The sequence below is a fragment of the Pyrus communis genome, chromosome 14 (genome assembly GCF_963583255.1).
Source record: "Pyrus communis chromosome 14, drPyrComm1.1, whole genome shotgun sequence".
NCBI lineage: Eukaryota > Viridiplantae > Streptophyta > Magnoliopsida > Rosales > Rosaceae > Pyrus > Pyrus communis.
The window spans coordinates 15,298,059-15,316,310 of NC_084816.1; the positions used below are offsets into that span (position 1 = coordinate 15,298,059).

The 18,252-nt window shown below is 38.4% G+C and overlaps 2 protein-coding genes across 2 annotated transcripts; both read right to left on the minus strand.

The window, feature by feature from the left end:
• Nucleotides 1-3,525: 3,525 nt before the first annotated feature.
• LOC137715774 (uncharacterized) lies at nt 3,526-6,394 on the minus strand. The gene is made up of 3 exons (XM_068455121.1): nt 6,255-6,394; nt 3,958-4,058; nt 3,526-3,873 (listed from the first exon to the last, which is right to left on the minus strand). Exons 2-3 carry the CDS (start codon nt 4,049-4,051, stop codon nt 3,728-3,730), a joined length of 240 nt encoding a protein of 79 aa, XP_068311222.1. The 5' UTR covers nt 4,052-4,058; nt 6,255-6,394; the 3' UTR covers nt 3,526-3,727.
• A 1,349-nt stretch (nt 6,395-7,743) lies between these two features.
• On the minus strand, nt 7,744-11,303 carry LOC137714416 (uncharacterized). Its single transcript, XM_068453641.1, has 5 exons — nt 10,830-11,303; nt 9,226-9,513; nt 8,794-8,973; nt 8,485-8,703; nt 7,744-8,148 (listed from the first exon to the last, which is right to left on the minus strand). The coding sequence occupies exons 1-5, from the start codon at nt 11,301-11,303 to the stop codon at nt 7,744-7,746; spliced, it is 1,566 nt and encodes a 521-aa protein (XP_068309742.1).
• Nucleotides 11,304-18,252: the final 6,949 nt, after the last annotated feature.

Sequence of the window (18,252 nt, forward strand, 5' to 3'; positions counted from 1 at the left end):
ATGATATGAATAAAAGACTTGATTTTCCCATCTCTGCTGAGGAGGTTAAGGCTGCCTTATCCTAAATGCACCTCTCCAAAGCCCATACGCCTGATGGAATGCCACCTTTCTTTCTTTTTTTTTTAAATTATGGGGAATTTTTGGGACTGATGTCACCAGGGCCATCATTGTTATTTTCCAATCTGGGAAGATGCTCAAACAAGGAATTATACTCATGTCTCTTTGATACCAAAAGTCAAATTGCCTAATGACCTCTCCCATTTCAGACTGATAAGCCTCTGGAATGTGATCTTCAAAATTGCCTTAAAGGTTTTGGCCAATAGGTTGAAACGTATTCTCAACCAAATCATATCCCTTAACCAAACCGCCTTTGTTCCAGGAAAACACATCTCAAACAACACTCTACTTGCGACAGAGATTGCCACTTGCTTGTCCAAATGACGAAGGGGAAATTGTTTCTTATCTTTGAAGCTCGACACAAGCAACGCTTATGACCGTTTTGAATGGCACTACCTTAGGAGCATTCTTATCACCATGGGGTTCTCTTTGAGATGGGTGAATCTGGTGATGCAATTTGTGATAACGGTCTCTTACTATTTTATTGTAAATGGTCGGCCAAAAAGGTTATATCCACCCTACTCAAGGTCTCAGACAAGGAGATCATTTGTCCCTTATCTCTTCCTTCTCTGCTCTAAGGGCTTGTCTAGTCTTATTGCAAAATAGGAGCGAGAAGGACAATTGCAAGGGATCTTTATTTACTCTAGTGCTCCAAGCATAAACCATCTCATGTTCGCTGACGGCGATCTTTTGTTCTGTCGTGCAACCGAGGCTGAGTGTCATCATATCTTCGAGCTTCTCCTCACCTACGAGCTTGCTTCGGGGCAGAAAGTAAACCTCACAAAAGGTGAAGTGTGTTTCAACAAAAATGTAAAAAGACCTATGTAATTGAGGCTTGCGAGTTCGTTAGGGGTTCAAAAGGTGGATTAACATGAAACATATATGGGAATGCCAACCTTGGTAGGGAAAAATAAGAGTGCGTGCTTTGCTTACATAAAGAAGCGTCTTTGGAAACGGTTACAAAGCTGGAAGGGGAAGCTTCTGAGTGCGGCTAGGAAGGAAATTCTAGTCAAAACTATTGCCCAGGCTATCCCTACATATGTGATGAATTGTTTCCTTCTACCAAAATATTTTTATGCCTGCTTGAATCAGTTGGTGGCCTCCTTTTGATGGAATAACTGCAAGGGTGGGAAGCGCATACATTGGTATTTCTGGGATAAAATGTGCCTCCCCAAATTTGATGGTGGCTTGGGTTTCAAGAACCTTTATGCCTTTATCTCGGTTTACTTGCTAAACAGGGATAGAGGCTTATTTTGGATCCACAATCCTTGGTGGCTTGAGTTTTCAAAGCAAAGTACTTCCCTAACTCTAATTTTCTTAATGCAGTGGCTTCCCCAGACTCTTCGTACTACTGGAAAAGTATGTGCACTGCTCCTAGGATTATCGATTTCGGTTCAAGATGGCAAGTGGGATGCGGTGAATCTATCAACGTTTAGGAGGATCCCTAGATCCCTCTCCTGTCCACCTTCCGCATCTTCTCTCCAAAACCTGTAGATTGTAGCCTCCAAAAGGTCAGCCAACTTTTATCCCCCTTTGGTGAGGGCTTGGGATGTGGACTTATTAGTGTCTTTTTTTTTGAGGGGGGGGACCGAAGTGGAAGCTATTTGTGCTATACCACTGAGTCTCCAACGTACCCCTGACCATTTAATCTGGCATTTTCAGAAAAATGACAAATTATCGGTAAGAAATGCTTATCATATCGCCGGGAATGGTTGAATCCAATAAACAATGGGGCGTCACCTCTGCTTCCTTGGGAATCAACTCCAAATTTTGGGCTAAAGTTTAGCAGGCTAATGCACCCTCTAAGGTGAGAATTTTCTTCTGAAGACTCTATAAAAACATCGTCCCTACAAAGGAAAACATGAGGAAGCGCCATGTTTCTATGGACTTGGCCTGTGTGATGTGTAACTATCAGACGGAATCCATTCTCCACCTCTTAACGGATTGTCCATTTGCCAAGTATGCATGTACGGCTTCTCACTTGGGGATTCTACTACGGGGTTCATCCCTGGTTTCCTTCCTTGATTGGGTTATAGAGGTTGCTGCTTTACTCCATACTGCTCACTTTAAATCGGTCATGATTATTTGTTGGGCAATCTGGAGAGCCCGAAATGGGAAACTTCGGAACGAACAAGGGGAATTACCTGATGTGGTGGTGGCGCAAACACTTCATTGGTGGCTGAGTTTTATTACTGTTAATGGGGACATCCGCCAATCTAACCCATCCCTGCGTATCGCACCAAAATGGGCAACTCCACCCTCGGGCCAGCTAAAATGAAACATTGATGGTGCCTGGAATGGCGAGAGCAAAGTTGGGGGGGCTTCGATTTCATTATCAGAGATGACTCTGGAATTTTTGTGGCAACTTCTTGTGGAAATGCTCTGGATATTTTCACTCCCTTACAGGCTGAAGTTGTGGCAATCAGATCTGGTTTGATTTGGGCAATGAATAAGGGTTTTACAAACTTACTTTGTGAGAGCGACTCGCTTCAGATTGTGGAAGCTTTACGTGATTCTTTGACTAACTTATCCTAGATTGGTCAAGTGGTGGAAGACATCAAGGTTCTAGCGCCCTCAAGTCACCAAAGTGCCTTTTACCCACATTTGCCGTCAAGCCACACGGCGGCCCACAGGCTTGCTCACTTGGGAGTTGGGACTATCAATGAAACATTCTTGTGAATGGATGAACCTCCCTCCTCATATCATAGCTAATGTACTTTTGGAGGATTGTGCCTCATCCTAATATGTTTTATCTTTGTTCCACAGTAATGTTTTATTTACCTTAATGAAAATACTATCGTTTTCTTCAAAATAAATAAATAAATACCCACCAACCAATTATGGGTTGCTCAGAATTTGCTCCTCGCTCCCTGCTCACCAGTTTCGTCGACGGAGTGTGACTGGGCTTGGGCGGGATGGCGTGGCAAATGGGCGGAGGCGGCGAGGCAGATGTCGTTGGGCTTTTTTTTTTTGTTTTTATTATTTATTTGGTTTCTAATTGTTTTTTAAACTACTAAAAAGTGAATTCTTTTAGGTATCATCCACATGGCATCAAAATATTGGTTGTGTGACTTTTCTACGTGACATGTTAGCAAACCAACGGAAAATTTACCGGATTCGTACAGCAGGCACTACATTGATGTGCAGTAGTCAAATTTAGAGACAACGTTGATTGATTTTCAAATTGAGGGACCAAAGTGATGAGATAGGTCAATTTCAGAGACTATTTGTAATAAAAACCCGTTTCTTTATGTGCAAGAAACAATGAATAAGTAAAGAGAATCGTCCTCCCTTCCTGATCACTCATCCCTACAGGTATAACGATGGATAGTCAGGAAGGTTGTAACTATGGCCTGAAATTTCAAATCAGTAAATAACTTCCATTAACACAATCGGTACACAGAAAACTGCCCCAAAAAAGCAAGATCATGCAATCAGTAAACTATACCTTTCATTTTGCATAAGTGCGCAATTCTTATTTCAAATGCAAAAGAACCCGTAACTGAACGGAATTTCTTCAAAAAAAAAATGCCTGTGGGAGTTTAATGCATCTTCCACCAAAGCAGAAACAATAACAGCTCAAGCTATGAGTCTAAGACAAAACATTTCACTACTCCAAACCTGATTTGACAATAAAATTCTGGCGACTAATGGGGTTCATCACGACCGGAGGTCCTGCAGTACGTGGCCAAGCCTGGAACTTCTTGTCAGTTTCTTCCCCCCATTTTTTGTTTGAAACGGTACCGGGAGTACTACCTGGTTATAATTTAATAGTGTTAAATTGCACAGAAATTTACTAGGCTAAACGACTTCACCAAGCAGTTTTGTCATCAAAAGTACCTCCAAATATCTTTTTGTCAGATATCATAGTGTCAAAAACATACGCAAGCCCAAAGGTCCCCACAATAGATCCTACAATGTACTTTGCTGCCATTTTTCAACTGCAATAAGTACGAACATAAAGTCAAACAATAAGCAAATGGAGAAACACGCAAAGAGAAGAGCCAGTTATCTCATTGTGAATCATTTCGGAATGAGTTAACTCAATGGATAGAAAGTAGAAAACAGATGCATACAACAAAACGGAAGTGAAGGTTCTACATGTCACTCATTAGCCTTTAACGTACACAAGCACAAGGTCACAAGGAGTAGCATCACTTACAATTTTTTACAATTTTTAAGAAGTTAATGAATCTACAAACACTGGTCAAACCAAGCTTCTGAGAATATTACCATAAATGAAGAAAAATACTGAAAACTAAAATATGACAAATTTGAGTTAAAATAACATTTCTAACAAGTACTAATTTGAGCCTATGTACATAAACTTCAAAGGGTTCAAATCAGCTAAAGCACTCTTTCACAAATAAACCTATGGTTCAATTTTTCAGGGATGAAGTAATGTGTGAATCTCATTCAATACACCCTAGAATATAGTTTTCTTTCAATCGGATAATGGAGTACGGCTTGAAACATTAAAACCTAGTTGAAACAGTAAAACCATAAGATAATGGTGATTTACAAGGTAACAACCCAAGAGACCATTGGCTCTACCCACATAACTTCAGCTGAGAGAGGAACCCACAAATTCACAGCCAACAAATACACAAATTCTTAGCCAAAACCCATGAAGACAAGTTGTTCAACCCCAATGCAAAACCCAAACAAAAAATTATCAAAATACGAGGCCCATTGTTTGAAAAGATAATTACATTCAGTCGTTGCTGCTTGGGGTGAAGTACAGTTGAATCTTTGGCTTTGGGTTTGTTTTGGGAGGTAGGGATTATAGAATTAAGAAGATGTAATGATGGTGAACAGCCGAGGAAGGGGTCACTGGTGGGGCTGGGGTAAAGAAAAGCTGCGAACTTCTTTTTTATTTTGTGGTATAGGGCTAGGGAAGCTTTTTTCTACACCTTCCTGGAAGTCACGTTGACCACATTCATGCCTAGTTGAGCTTGTCTAGAAAGACACACACACACACACAAACACAGAGGTGGGTGTGCTTATGGCAGTAGAGGGCGGGGAGGAACCAATAAATTCATACCCAACTCCATGAAGTTCCAAGTTTTTCTGCCCAAGTTCAAAACCTACACCCAAAATAATTCACATAAGAGACTCAATTGCCCAAAAAGAGACTTGTATTACGTCATTGTTGCTTTGGGTGAAGATAGAGTTGATGATTTGGTTTGTTTTGGGAGGTAGGGAATTATAGAATTAAGAAGATGTAATGATAGGTTCAGTATCTGAGACTAGGTCGGGGAGGTCTGTTTAACGGCTGGTGAGGGGATGGTGGGAAAGGAGTCACGGCTGGGGTGGAGGAAAAGTGGTCATGGCTAGGGCTGGGGATGGAGTAAAGAAGAGATGCGGAATACAAATTTGTAATCCGGTGGAAATGTGGGATTTAACATTAGTTTCAGGGAGAACTAGAGGAATTAATCCTAAAGCTTATCACTCTATAGTCCCCATCATCCCCACCGCAACAACAAGGTTGACACCGAACAGAACAAATTAACAACCAAAGAGAACTACAAGGTACAGTTGAAAACTAATATTGATAAAGGAGCACGTTCGTGCAGTGCGTATATACCATGCATATAAGAGATGACCAAAAACCTTGAACCAAATATATAGCAACTCAGTTTCCGTATTGTCAAACATATAAACACGGGAGCATTGTTCAAAGTAAACAAATAATACGGTGACCCGGCAAGGCTAGAAAGAACCTAAATCATGTCACAACGAAACAAAATACAGCAACTAATATACCAAACGCACGACCATATGAAAGAGCAAAAAAATGGTGGAGATTCGCATAACCAAATAGCGGCTAGACAGGGTCGTTTCCAATGTAAAATTTAAGTTCTTTCGATGTATAAAGTTTCTAGATTTCTCAATCAACAAATGAAAATCTGCTAAAACATCAACCTGGAATCCAATTTATCAAGTCTATGAACCCACATTTTCTCAGAAACCAAACATAATATACAAATATAAAATCAATAAAAGTAATTCATCTGGTAAATTGTACGAATCTGAGAAAATCCCAAGCATAATAAACGAAACCCTAGATCTATCAGCAGATATGTAATTCAGAGCGCGACATTGCGGATATAAAAACTGATGAAACGAGAACTCACAGATGAATTGCAATGGGGAGAGATTAGAAGACGGCGTTGAGAGCAGAGCGATGCAAACGGTGGGTGGGACTCAGGTAACGGAGGCACAAATTGTGCTGCATCTGAATTTATAAGAGTAGTTCTCTCCTGCGCATATGGTGGGTTGTGCGCGTGAGATGCGCATGACCCGGTTAAACTTAATCTCGCCCTCTCATTTTTGTAACTTTAAACCAGCGGCTGTGATGCGTTTTTAGAAGAAACAGAGGAAATGCTTTGTCATCTATTTAGAGGTGCGCTCGGTTTCATTCGGTTTGGTTCGTTTTTTTTTCGGTTTGGTTTCGGTATTGTTTTAGATTTTTTTTATTTTATATAATAAAACTTAATCTTTTTTTAATATAGAATTTAGTAAAGAGGCTTGCAATTATCAACTAATAATAAGAAAAAGGAGAAAGTGAAAAGTGGGAAGGTAGTTATGTATATACAAGATTATATAAATCAATCATATTCTATCATTAACCTCAATTGCAATGAAAAATGATCGCTATATTCCATTCAAAAAGCAAACAAATAGAGAAGCTCTTCCAAGTTCCAATGTCTTCTGAAACTTTTATCTATTACTAATGAAATATTCTCCCTAATTAAAACAAGTATGTTCCTTGAAAAAGCCTTATGCTTAGTTTCAAACTTGACAACAAAGTTTCACAAAAGAAAACATCATGGGCATACATTCATACAATATAAAGGGATTCGGTTTAGTTTGGTTTTCGAACCTCCAAAATCAAAATCAAACCAATAAGGTTTGGTTCGGTTCGATTTTTTTTCGGTTTTCTGTTTTTCGATTCGGTGGTCGATCCCTTTTTTTCGGTTTTCAGTTTTTTAACCCCTCTACTTCCATCACCTTAAGATAGAAAAAAATTTCATCCATTTTGATGTCAATACTAGAACTCAGCAAACCCGACAAAGCATGGAGGATCTACATTTTACGTTCCACACTACCGGAGTTCTGGCCACCCAACTTGACCACCAAACCATACATGCTAGTTGAACATTAATTATTTAATCTTCCTTCTTCTAGAATTTAATTGTATGCGCATTTTTTTATTTGTGTTGCGTTACTAATATACAGGTTATAATATATACATGAATAAATTGGTAAATGTGAAAAATATTTAAATGACCTTATGATCTTAGTTTCATTCAAACTCTATGTTTATCTAAACTCTCATTTCTCAAGACTGTCGACGAGAAATCATTTCATGAGAGCAAGTAAATATAACTGATCATACTTGTTGGCATATAATTGATGCAATAAGTCAAAATCCACAACAAACATGAAAAAGATCAATTCTGATGGGCTCTAGTTCGTTTAGAAAATATGGTTAGAGGGACTATATGCGGAGCAAGTAAGCATAAATTGATACCGACTCCTTAGAACTTAGAATCCAACTCACCAACCCTCTTGAATTAGAACAATGGGCCGTACAGTTAACATGATTAGAAAAGGACTTTTCTATGTCTTGGAAGGTTGAGGGTAATGATACGGGAAGACTGCTTTGCCATTCTGCCTCTCCGAAAATGAGGAGTTTCCGATGTTTTGAAACGGCGTTCGCTTCGGAGCATTAGGTGTTCTGTTGATGTATGTGTCTGGTTTTTTCCTTCCATCGGTTAAATCCTCCCTTTGCTTGCGGCCGTCTTCTTTGGTACGCTGATTTTCCTTCAAGTGACATATCAGTACCCGCTTTTCCATTTCATTATGTGGATTCCGGGGAATAAGTGGCGAACCGTTGGCCTTCATTAGTCTTGTGCTTTCTTCCTTCCTCAACCTATCAAGCTCTCCGTGGAGCGTTGACACTTGCACTTGTAACTCCCTTCCTTTGCTTTCAGATGAAATGGCTTTCTGTCTCCATTCTTGCACCTGCAGAAGAAATACGACTTTCTTTAGAGTGCGCATTCAAGAAGAAATTGAAAAGGAATCATCTAAACTAAGTTCCAGCCTCCAGGCCTTCTAACTTCGAAGCATCATAAGAAACCTGTCAATCCTGTTGCAAAATCATGCAGAAAATCAAGGATATTCCAGCTATTCCGAACATATTGCTTTTCGGTGGATATTAGATTCTCCTAAAACATCGAAGAGAGCAATGTAGCCCAGCCAAAAAGAGCTGAGGATATCCCTCTTCCCAGTAGCAGCTTGGTCTAGATAAATTTGTATGCTATAACTAAGCATAGGATAGTAAAGGACGAAATATCTTACAGCTGAGCGTAAGGATTGAATCTGATAATCAGAATCTAGAGCTCGATCTTCCCAAAAGTCCCTAGAAGCCTGCAATTCTTCCATCTCCTCCCTCACCTGCCCCAGCATCTCCTGCATCTGAGACCATTGCTCTGTCTCAACTCGTACTTGCTCTACAATTCTTCGAACTATTGTCTTGCAACGTCCTGAGCACACGTCCTCTTCACGAGACTGTTTCTCCTGCAGAGCAAATTGTCCAAACTTAATATTCCTTCTAGTAACAATGTTTTCTTTATTCCATAAATAAGTCAACCTTTTGCAAGAATATACCTTGTCAAATTGTTGTATCAAGGAAGAAGACAGATTTTCAGCTTCAATTCTCTGGAAAGAAGAGGCAGAACTGGCAACCGAACTATTGGCTGTAGACAGCATTGAACCATACTCTTCCTTCATCCTCTCTAATAACATCCCGTTCGACAATCCCTCCATTTTCCTTCTCAGAATCTCTGCCTGCGTAGTATTTTTTATAGAACCGATAAGGCAATCATGCAAATCATGAAGTAAAAAAATGCACGCCTGGTTATCGTGAGTCTCCTCACTTTATCAATTTTAAAGTCAAAACTAACATGATCCAGTTGAGAGGTGCCACACACACATTATAACAATATAAATCGTAAGAGTCAAGATCATCCGTGTCTTCAAATTTAAGTATCGAAGCAAGATCGATGACACTAGTTTGCACGAAAGGAAGATAATGCTCACATTGCTTTTCCCACCCGAAACCAAGTTCTCATTTACTCGAGAGCTTGATTTGATCGACAAGCTTGCTTCTGCCATCCCTTGGATCTCCTTCACACGTATCTCATCTGATGTCGTCCTAAACTTCTGAAGCCGTCTTTGGAGAAGATAGGCTTGTTTATCAAAATTACTAGAGTTCTTCCCAACCTCCGAATCCTTAACTCGTAAATTTCTTTGCAACCTCTGTAGTTTCTCTGCCAAGTGTTGAATCTCTTCCTCCAAAACCTTTCCGTTGCAAATCTTCTTTTGCCCCTGAAAACCAGTCACAACATCAAAATTTGTCTCACACAAAGCCGTTGTCAATTATTCTGAAGAAAAACTTGCTGGAATATAATAAGAATACAAGTAAGAATGCAGAAGAAGCACGGCTTAAGATTCCAACTTTTCCTTGATTTTAGTTCAATGTAATTTCTTCTTAAGCAAATGGAAGAATTTACCGAGCAATCCAAGAAACTGAAACGGAAACAAAGTTTCAGATTTGAGCAGTAAGACTATCTCCAACTCAAGGGTGGGAAATCCAAAAATTTAGCCCCGTATTTTCAACTATTCGTCTACGTATGAGGTCAGTTTACCACCTTCTTAAATCTTATATTTTTGCTTAAACACTTTCATTTTTCAATGCGTTCAAGTCGTGATAAGTGAATTCAGATACTAGAAGAATTCAATATAAAAGAATTGGATTAATTAATAATATTATTTGATCGTTGAATTTCAAATATTAGGCCGCTACATTATTTTATTACCGTTAAAATTGATTAAATTAAATTTAAGCCGTTGAAATATAAAAGTTACCGTCGGAAAATTTTCAAACTGATAGTTGGATTGAAACGGTAAAGAAATCTAGGCCGCACAACACAGTTACTGTTGGAAAGTCTGAGCACGTCTCACTGGATCACATGACCTAAGAGCGCGCGACAGCCGATGAAATGACAACGGCTAGCGCATCTGAGCCGTAAAAAATGGGCTTGTTGTGACCCTGGCAGCAGGGAATCCCTCGGTCCACTTGCGCTTGACGAGTGGCTCCGCCCTTTCCTTCCCTTTCACGTGGTGCTGCTGCTTGCTGGGGCCTTCCAATCGCTTCCTTATCCGTCCGGGGGCCATTGGAGACTCAAATACCCACTCCAAACTCAAAATTCTTTTTTTTTTTTTTTAATTCCACCCTCGCGGGAGACGGTCTAAAGGCATATTTTTCAAAAAAAGAATCTGCAATATTCAAACTCTCTCTCTCTCTCTCTCTCTCTCTCCCGATAAAACATGAGAAACGATAGAACAGTTCTGCTTTCAAAACCAAATATAATCTTTCATTCAAAACTTGAGCAAGCACGGTAATTTCAATTCGAGGTTATTATAATTTCCCCATGTGTTTAAAAACTTCAATTTTCTTTGTAATCTTACATTTTGGTCAATAACTATCACCACGAAACGAACTTGAAATTTCTCAGCAACCAAACAGAAAAACCCTGTTGGGGTTTTCCTTCTCCTTCTAGCATTTTCTCATCAACCAAACAGGCAATTCAAAACCTACGTAAACAAATACAAAACGAGAGAGAGCGAGAGAAAGGACTTACAGAAACAAGAGTGTGCACAGCTGATTTAAGAGTCCTCTCCATCTTAACCTTCGTCCTCTCCGTTTTCCTTTCAGCAATCTCCCTCTCCATCCTCAACAAATTACACTCCGCCTTCAACATCTCAGCCTGAAACCTCCACCTCTCCTCCTCCACCACTCCACCACCCTCCCCCTCCTCCTCCTCTCTAACCCTCTCTCTCCTCCTCTCTCTCTCCTCCCCATCCCCACACTCAAGAAGCACAACCGGTGAACCGGTTCTCGAAAAAGCTCTCTCTTGATCAAACAGAGCCTCCAGCTTTCCCTTGTGGTCCTTCCTGGCCTCCCCTGAATTGTGTTTTCCGCCATGAACGTTCTTGGTAGCTCTCCGGCGAGGCCTCCGCGGGAGGTGGAGGATTCTTGGTGTTGGTTGGGGTGGTGGGTACTGCCATTTAAATCTTCTTGTTGCGGTAACTGCAGTTGCAGAGGAGGATGACATTTGCAGTCGAGTCGATTAAAAAAGGCACGAACTTTGTGTTTGTTTTTGGGTTTGAAAATGAAAGGAAGAAAGAAGCTAGACGTTAGGCTTCATCTTGTTTGTTTGTATAGTGTAGGCTGTAGCTTAACATCTGAGTTGAAAGAGAGAGAGAGAGAGAGAGAGAGAGAGAGAGAGTGTGTGAGTGAGAGAGAGCGTGCAACCTCTTGCAGGGATTTCAAATGAAAGCTGCGCTTGATGTTAATTTTGTTTGGGCAAATTTATTGGTATCTACTTTGGTCCCTTCGTCTTTTATTTTTTGGTTTTATTGGAATTTGAATAGTATTTCATGGTTTTTTTTTTGTTGAGTATAATAATATATTTTACACTAGGGGAGCAATATATTTTACACTAAGGGGAGGAGAGAGTTCGAAGAGGAGAGAAGAGTTCGGTTAAGCCACACAATAGACAACCTAATTTAGTATCAAATTCGCTATTCACGATATTCGAATCTAAGACTTTGATGAGATTTTTACCGTCTACATAAATAGGGATAAAAACACTTAAAAATACTTGCAAGAATACAAGGATGTTGTAGTATAGATGTTTATGCATGGTCGTTCTCCTCAAAGACTATTTTACTAATTTATGTAGAAACAATTCCTAATTAACTACTTAAAACTAAAAATTGAGAAAGGTGATTTTGAATTTAGGTAATATTAAAAACGAATTTTAATTAAAATCAAATATGATAAAATATAAAATCTACTTATCAGACCTTACAAGTGAAGAGGAATATCACCAGATCGTAGTATTGAGTGGTGTATTTCATGGTCTTAGTTTAATAGTAATTTTTGGCTTTAGGCATATTTTATGAACCCAGAGAGAAAAAAGAGGGAAAGGGATCATCGCTGCATCCTTTTCTGAGGGATTATGTGATCATGACTGTTTATCGTATATCGTGCGGTTAGTTTTCGTTAAGTACTATTTATATTTAATTTTAAAATGATTTATGACCACACGATATATAATGAACGATTACGATCAAAGAATCCTTAGAATCTATAAGAAAAGGATCCGGTGATAGATATCTTAACGTTTGTTCCTTATGTCTGACCATTTTGATCTTGATAATACCTAGGCATTCACTGATAAGTCTTCCATGTATTTGCTTTCTGATTTAATTCAATAAAAAAAAATACTACATGTTTTATTTTTTTAAGTTCAAGAAAAATTAAATAACATATCTATTATTTTTTTAAATAATAAAATAAAGTGTTAATATATTATCAGACAAAATAAAAAATTAACTCAATATTAAAATTTAAAAATGATGTTCCGGTTTAGATTTATTATTATGTTGGTTTGTTTGGATCCTTGCTTTTAGTTGTGTTTTTCAACGAAAAAAAGAGAGGTGTCATCAGCAAATAATAGAATGCTAGTAAAACTACATTTTTAAATGATCTTTGAAATTGAACATTTCCACTAAAACGTCTTTTAAAGTTTTGAATCACTAAATAAAATTCAAATTGCAGGGTGTTAGTAAGATTTTCTTTTAAGTTGGTTGGTTGTCATATTCTAACTGATTTTTAGTTTTGAATCCTCCTTGGTGCTATTCTCTTATTGCAAAGTCAACAGATTTTATGCCTAAAATATTTGTTAATTTGAAGTGTTTTTGTATTTTAGTCTAATGTCTGAACTGATTCATATGTTTATTAACAGTGCACTTGAATTGTAAGTGATGAATCGTTCATGTCATATAACCTATTGCATTTTAAGTTTAAACATGTCCCATCTTTCAGTTTAGATTGAATATATCATATTTTAATTGAGCATTAAAAAATCAATTTGAATAGTACGTAAAACGGCCTTCTAGAGAGAGAGAGAGAGAGAGAGACGTTGCAGTTGGTAACTTAAGGTAGGTTTAGGAACCCCTTATCTTCAAATATACAAATAGTAGGATTAGACGTGCAAAACATGCTTAAAATTTGAAAATATTTTAACTTAAGGTAGGTTTAGGAACCCCCTTACCTTCATATATACAAATAGTAGGATTAGACGTGCAAAACATGCTCAAAATTTGAAAATATTTTAATTTAAGGTAGGTTTAGGAACCCCCTTACCTTCAAATATACAAATAGTAGGATTAGACGTGCAAAACATGCTTAAATTTTGAAAATATTGTAAATAGTTTCTGTGACGAATCTGGCTAGGGCTGGGTTCGGTTCTAATCGGTTCGGTTTTTTCTCAAAACCGAAACCGAACCGAAATTTCGGTTCGGTTCGGTTCGGTTCAATTTTTTTTCGGTTTTTTTCGGTTCGGTTTTTTTTCAGTTCGGTTTTTCTCGGTTCGGTTTCGGTTTTTTTCGGTTTTTTTTTTTTTTTTCTCCCTCCAAAATTATTAAAAAAAAAAAAGGAAATATGAAAGTTCACATTCATATTAAGAGGCCAGGCGGAATGAAAAATAAGGAGGAGGAGGGTTAGGGTTACAGTTAAGGGTTTTGTTAAAAGATTAAAAAATTAAAAATAATCTCACAAATCCTAGAGGCATGAGGGTTCGAACCCATGCCTCCATGCTTGTAAAGTTTCACTGAAACCAACTTGGCAACAAGTTCTGTTTTGTTATGATTGTATGACTAAACTATTTATAAATATTCAAAAAAATTATATATATATATATATATCGGTTCGGTTCGGTTCGGTTCGGTTCGGTTTCCGAGCCTCAAAAACCGAAACCGAACTGGTCAGATTCGGTTCAGTTCGGTTTGACAATTTCGGTTCGGTTTTTTTCGGCCTCGGTCCGGTTCGGTTTTCGGTTTTTTGAACCCACCCCTAAATCTGGCCTCATTCTCCCCGGTGTAAATGTTTGTAAACTAAAAATGGAATGATTAAGTGAGAAGTAAGTAGATTAGGAACTAAGGTAAATTATTAGTTATTTATGAATAAAAAATTCATATTTTATATTTCTAGATTCCAATAGAGACTCAAGTAGTTAGCATTGGTTGATCGAACGAGATTTCCATGCTTTAGAACGAGGATTTTAAATCGATGAGATACAGTAATTTTATTTTGATAATCAAGAACAAGTTTTGAGAAAAAGATTTCGTTCGCATTTCCGAAGTATCAAAAGTACGTACCAAGCACTGTTCATCGCTTAATCTACTATTTTAGTTTTTATTCAAATGTTCATAGTCAAAAACTCAGTTCTCATTGTTTCTCGTTTCTCTTTTGGATCAATCAGCTACTGTCATTTAGAACTTTTAACTCAATACTTCTTTCAATAAACGGCGACTAAATGTCAAGTTCAAATCTTCTGCACCCAAATTCCTATGTGGCATATCTCTTAGAGTTTGACACATGTCCTCAAACATAACAGAGCGATGAATTTGAGGGATTAGGAACTGAGATTTCGTTTTTGTTTCTCTTTCCAATTTCGAGTTAGTTTCACAGGGACACGAAATTCTTGAATCTTAGGCGACGGGAGGAAGAGAAAGAAAGGAAGAGAGAGAGCTTCTCTGGCAATCCAACCACCGCCGACTGTTCCTGCCCCAAACTCCTCCGTCAATCTGCGACCTTCTCAATGACTCTATATCGGCTCTGCACCTCAGCTTGATGAACCCGTTCCTATCCAAATTGAACGATATCCACTTCTTCGACGACTTGGATCGCGTACAACCCTTTCCACTTTAAGCCTCATTTCCTCAGAGGTCACATAATCTGCAACAACATCCCATGCTTTGTTGGTGGTGGCATTGAGTGTAAGAGTGCGAGTGGCAGGGAGGGTTGGGCTTCCGGGTTTCACGTTCTATTTTTAGTTTTTATTATTGTTATTTTTTAAGAGAGCTAATAGCGCTTAAACACAGAGTTATGGTTGAACAAGGCAAATTCTGAGATCAAATTTAGACCCTTTGTGGTGAAGTCTGCTAAGATTTATGCGCAAAATTGAAAATTTTGTCATTCATTTGTTAAAAGTAAACACGACCCTTTCTCTCTCTCTCTCTCTCTTCCCTCTTCCCTTCTTTCTTTTATCTCAACAACTTGCCAAACCAGAACTAGAACAAACACAACAATTTCATCTTCTTGGTTAGTTGATTCGATTCCCCCTTCTTAAATGGAAATTGTGGAAGCTACTCTTTCCACTCTCTCTACCCAAAACCCATAGCCATCTCCTCTATATAAGAATTGCGCTTGATAGTTTGAGCGTATTGTATTAATGTTTAGAGATTACAAGTAGAGTTTAAGTGAAGATCAAATTCTTCAAAAACAAATCAAAGATAATTTACAGATAATACAATTAACAAATAATCTATTTGAATTCAAAATCATTCAACAGCCAAAGGATTAGACTGTTGAGAAGTTTTAGCTAAGCCTTCATGTTGACTGATTCCGTTGTGATCTCCAGTGAGTTTTGTGGCGGGAAGCTTTGATTTCAAACTTGGTTTATCACAAGCCCACAAGCTAAGAAGTCGCCGGCGAACGGGAAGCTTGGACAGAAGATAATTGAACCGATAAGTGGACAGGCCTTTTGTTAAAAAATATGCAATTTGATCTTGGGTAGCTACGTAGCCCACTTAAATTTCACGTCGAGTTACCTTTTCTCTAATATAATGGTAGTCCACTTCAACATGTCATGTCTCGTGTCTGGGCATGGAAAACTGGGTTAGAAGCCATAAAGATCGCATAAATATTGTCACACCACACCTTTGGAGGAGAAAGTTGGAGATGAAGATCATTGAATAACTTTTGAAACCATGAAATTATGGCGGTAGTAATGGCAAGTTGGCAATACTCGGACTATGTGCTTGAACGAGAAACACCTTTTTGTTTCTTGGAACTCCAGGACACAACATTAGAACCAAGAAAAATACAATATCCTCCTGTTGATATGCACTCATCTGGGTCTTCAACATAATCAGAATCAGCAAAGGCAATAAGAGTGAGAAGTCTAAATTTATACACAAGACCATGATCAGGTGTGGATTTTAAATAACGAAGAATTCTCTTGACAGCAATCCAATGTGTAATGGTAGGTTTGTGCATGAACTGGCAAACCTTGTTAACAACGAACGCAATATCTAGACGTGTGAATGTGAGATATTGAAGAGCACCTACCACACTTCTAAATTCAATGATGTCTGACAATGGTTCGTCATTATAAAGGCTAGGTAGTTTGCCACTGATTTCAAGTGTGGAAACTGGTTTGCAATCAACCATATTTGTTCGTCTCAGTAAGTCCATGATGTACTTAGACTGAGATAAATGAACCCCTGTAACATCCCATGTCGCCCAAGGGAGTGATCCTTATATGTATATTCTCATCCCTACCTAGCACAAGGCTTTTTAGGAGCTCACTAGTTTCGGGTTCCATCGGAACTCCAAAGTTAAGCGAGTAGCTCATGAAATGACTCCCATGATGGGTGACCCACTGAGAAGTTCTCGTGTAAGTTCTCAGAAAGAAAATCGTGAGAGCATGGTCGGGGCCCAAAGTGGACAATATCGTGCTACAGTGGTGGAGCGGACCCGAGATGTGGTGGACCCTGGGCCAGGATGTGACAACCTCATTGCTAGAACAGTGAACTTCCATGCCCATAAAATAATTCAAAAGACCAAGATCCTTCATGGAGAAAGTTGTGCCCATGTTCTTGATCAAAGTGTTAATGCACTGGATGTTATTGCATGTGATAAGGATGTCGTTAACATAGATTAGTAAATAAATGTGAACTAAACCATGACAATAAACAAAGAAAGACGAATCTGCCTGAGAAGCCACAAAACCGAGATGTTCCAGGTAGTTGGAAAAAATTGAAACCACGCCCTTGGAGCTTGTTTAAGACCATATAGAGAATGTTTCAATTTGCAAACATGTGTTGGAAATTGAGAATTAACGAAGCCTGTTGGTTGTTTCATAAATACTTCATCAGACAAAGAGCCATTGAGAAAGGTATTTTGAACATCCAGTTGCCTTATGGGCCAAGAAAACTGAACTGCAAGTGCAATGATCATGCAAATGGTGGAATGAGTAACCACGAGACTAAACGTTTCTCCATAATCAAGTCCAGGTTATTGATGATATCTATTCACAACAAGCCGAGCTTTAAATCTATCAATTGACCCATTCGGTTTTCGTTTAATTTTGAAAACCCATTTGTTAGGAAGCACATTCATTGAAGGATGGTAGGGGAACAAAGACCAAGTGCCAGGCCGCTAGAGGGCATTAAATTCATCTGCCATTGCAGTTCTCCATTCCTGAAATTTATGTGCCTGACTATAACAAGTAGGCTTAGGTAAAGCGTTAGTGGTGGATGTATGGGCATACTTAGGATTCAACTTGTTGATGCGAGATTTATACGCGCACAAATTAAACCCTCTTTTTGACAATTGTAGTAATGATGTAAGTAGGGATCGTTCTGGACCGGGGATTAGGAGGGATTGTTAATCACTTGGATTTTGACTTAAAAACGTAAAAACACAATATAAAACACTATACTAAACTCGAAGAATTCAAAACTAAAAATAAGAAAGATTAAGACTAAGACTTAAACGAAATATGGGGGGATTGATTAATAAAACTAACTTTTAAAACACTAAGACAAACTAAAAGACTCAAAACAAGTTCAAAAGACTCCAAATACTTAAAAACATAAAATAAGACAAATCAAATGGTTAAGACTTAACAAAATAGGGGGGGGATTGTGGTTGGACGAGATTAAACTAAACGAACAGATTATAATTTAAAACAGATAGTAAAGATGAATGTGATGAAAATATGGATGATGGAATAGCTAAGGGGTTCATCTCCATACATGTTACACTTGCATAATAAAATGATTTCTAATTGTATTTCAATAAACCATGAATTCTCAACACCCCGGGTTAATTAGGTCCGCTTAAATTAACCGTCAAGTTTTCCTTAAGTTAATGAATTGGATGATTGCATACGACAACCCAAAGCATTCCTCACAAGTTCCCTACAT

Excerpts from the sequence above, each read along its gene's own strand:
- LOC137715774 (XM_068455121.1), bottom strand. The coding sequence starts at position 4,051 with ATGGCAGCAAAGTACATTGTAGGATCTATTGTGGGGACCTTTGGGCTT. Across the intron at positions 3,874-3,957 it reads TGACAAAAAGATATTTGGAG|GTAGTACTCCCGGTACCGTT; the intron begins GTACTTTTGATG and ends AATTATAACCAG.
- LOC137714416 (XM_068453641.1), bottom strand. The coding sequence starts at position 11,303 with ATGTCATCCTCCTCTGCAACTGCAGTTACCGCAACAAGAAGATTTAAA. Across the intron at positions 8,974-9,225 it reads TTTCGGGTGGGAAAAGCAAT|GCAGAGATTCTGAGAAGGAA; the intron begins GTGAGCATTATC and ends AATACTACGCAG. Across the intron at positions 8,704-8,793 it reads TGATACAACAATTTGACAAG|GAGAAACAGTCTCGTGAAGA; the intron begins GTATATTCTTGC and ends TTTGCTCTGCAG.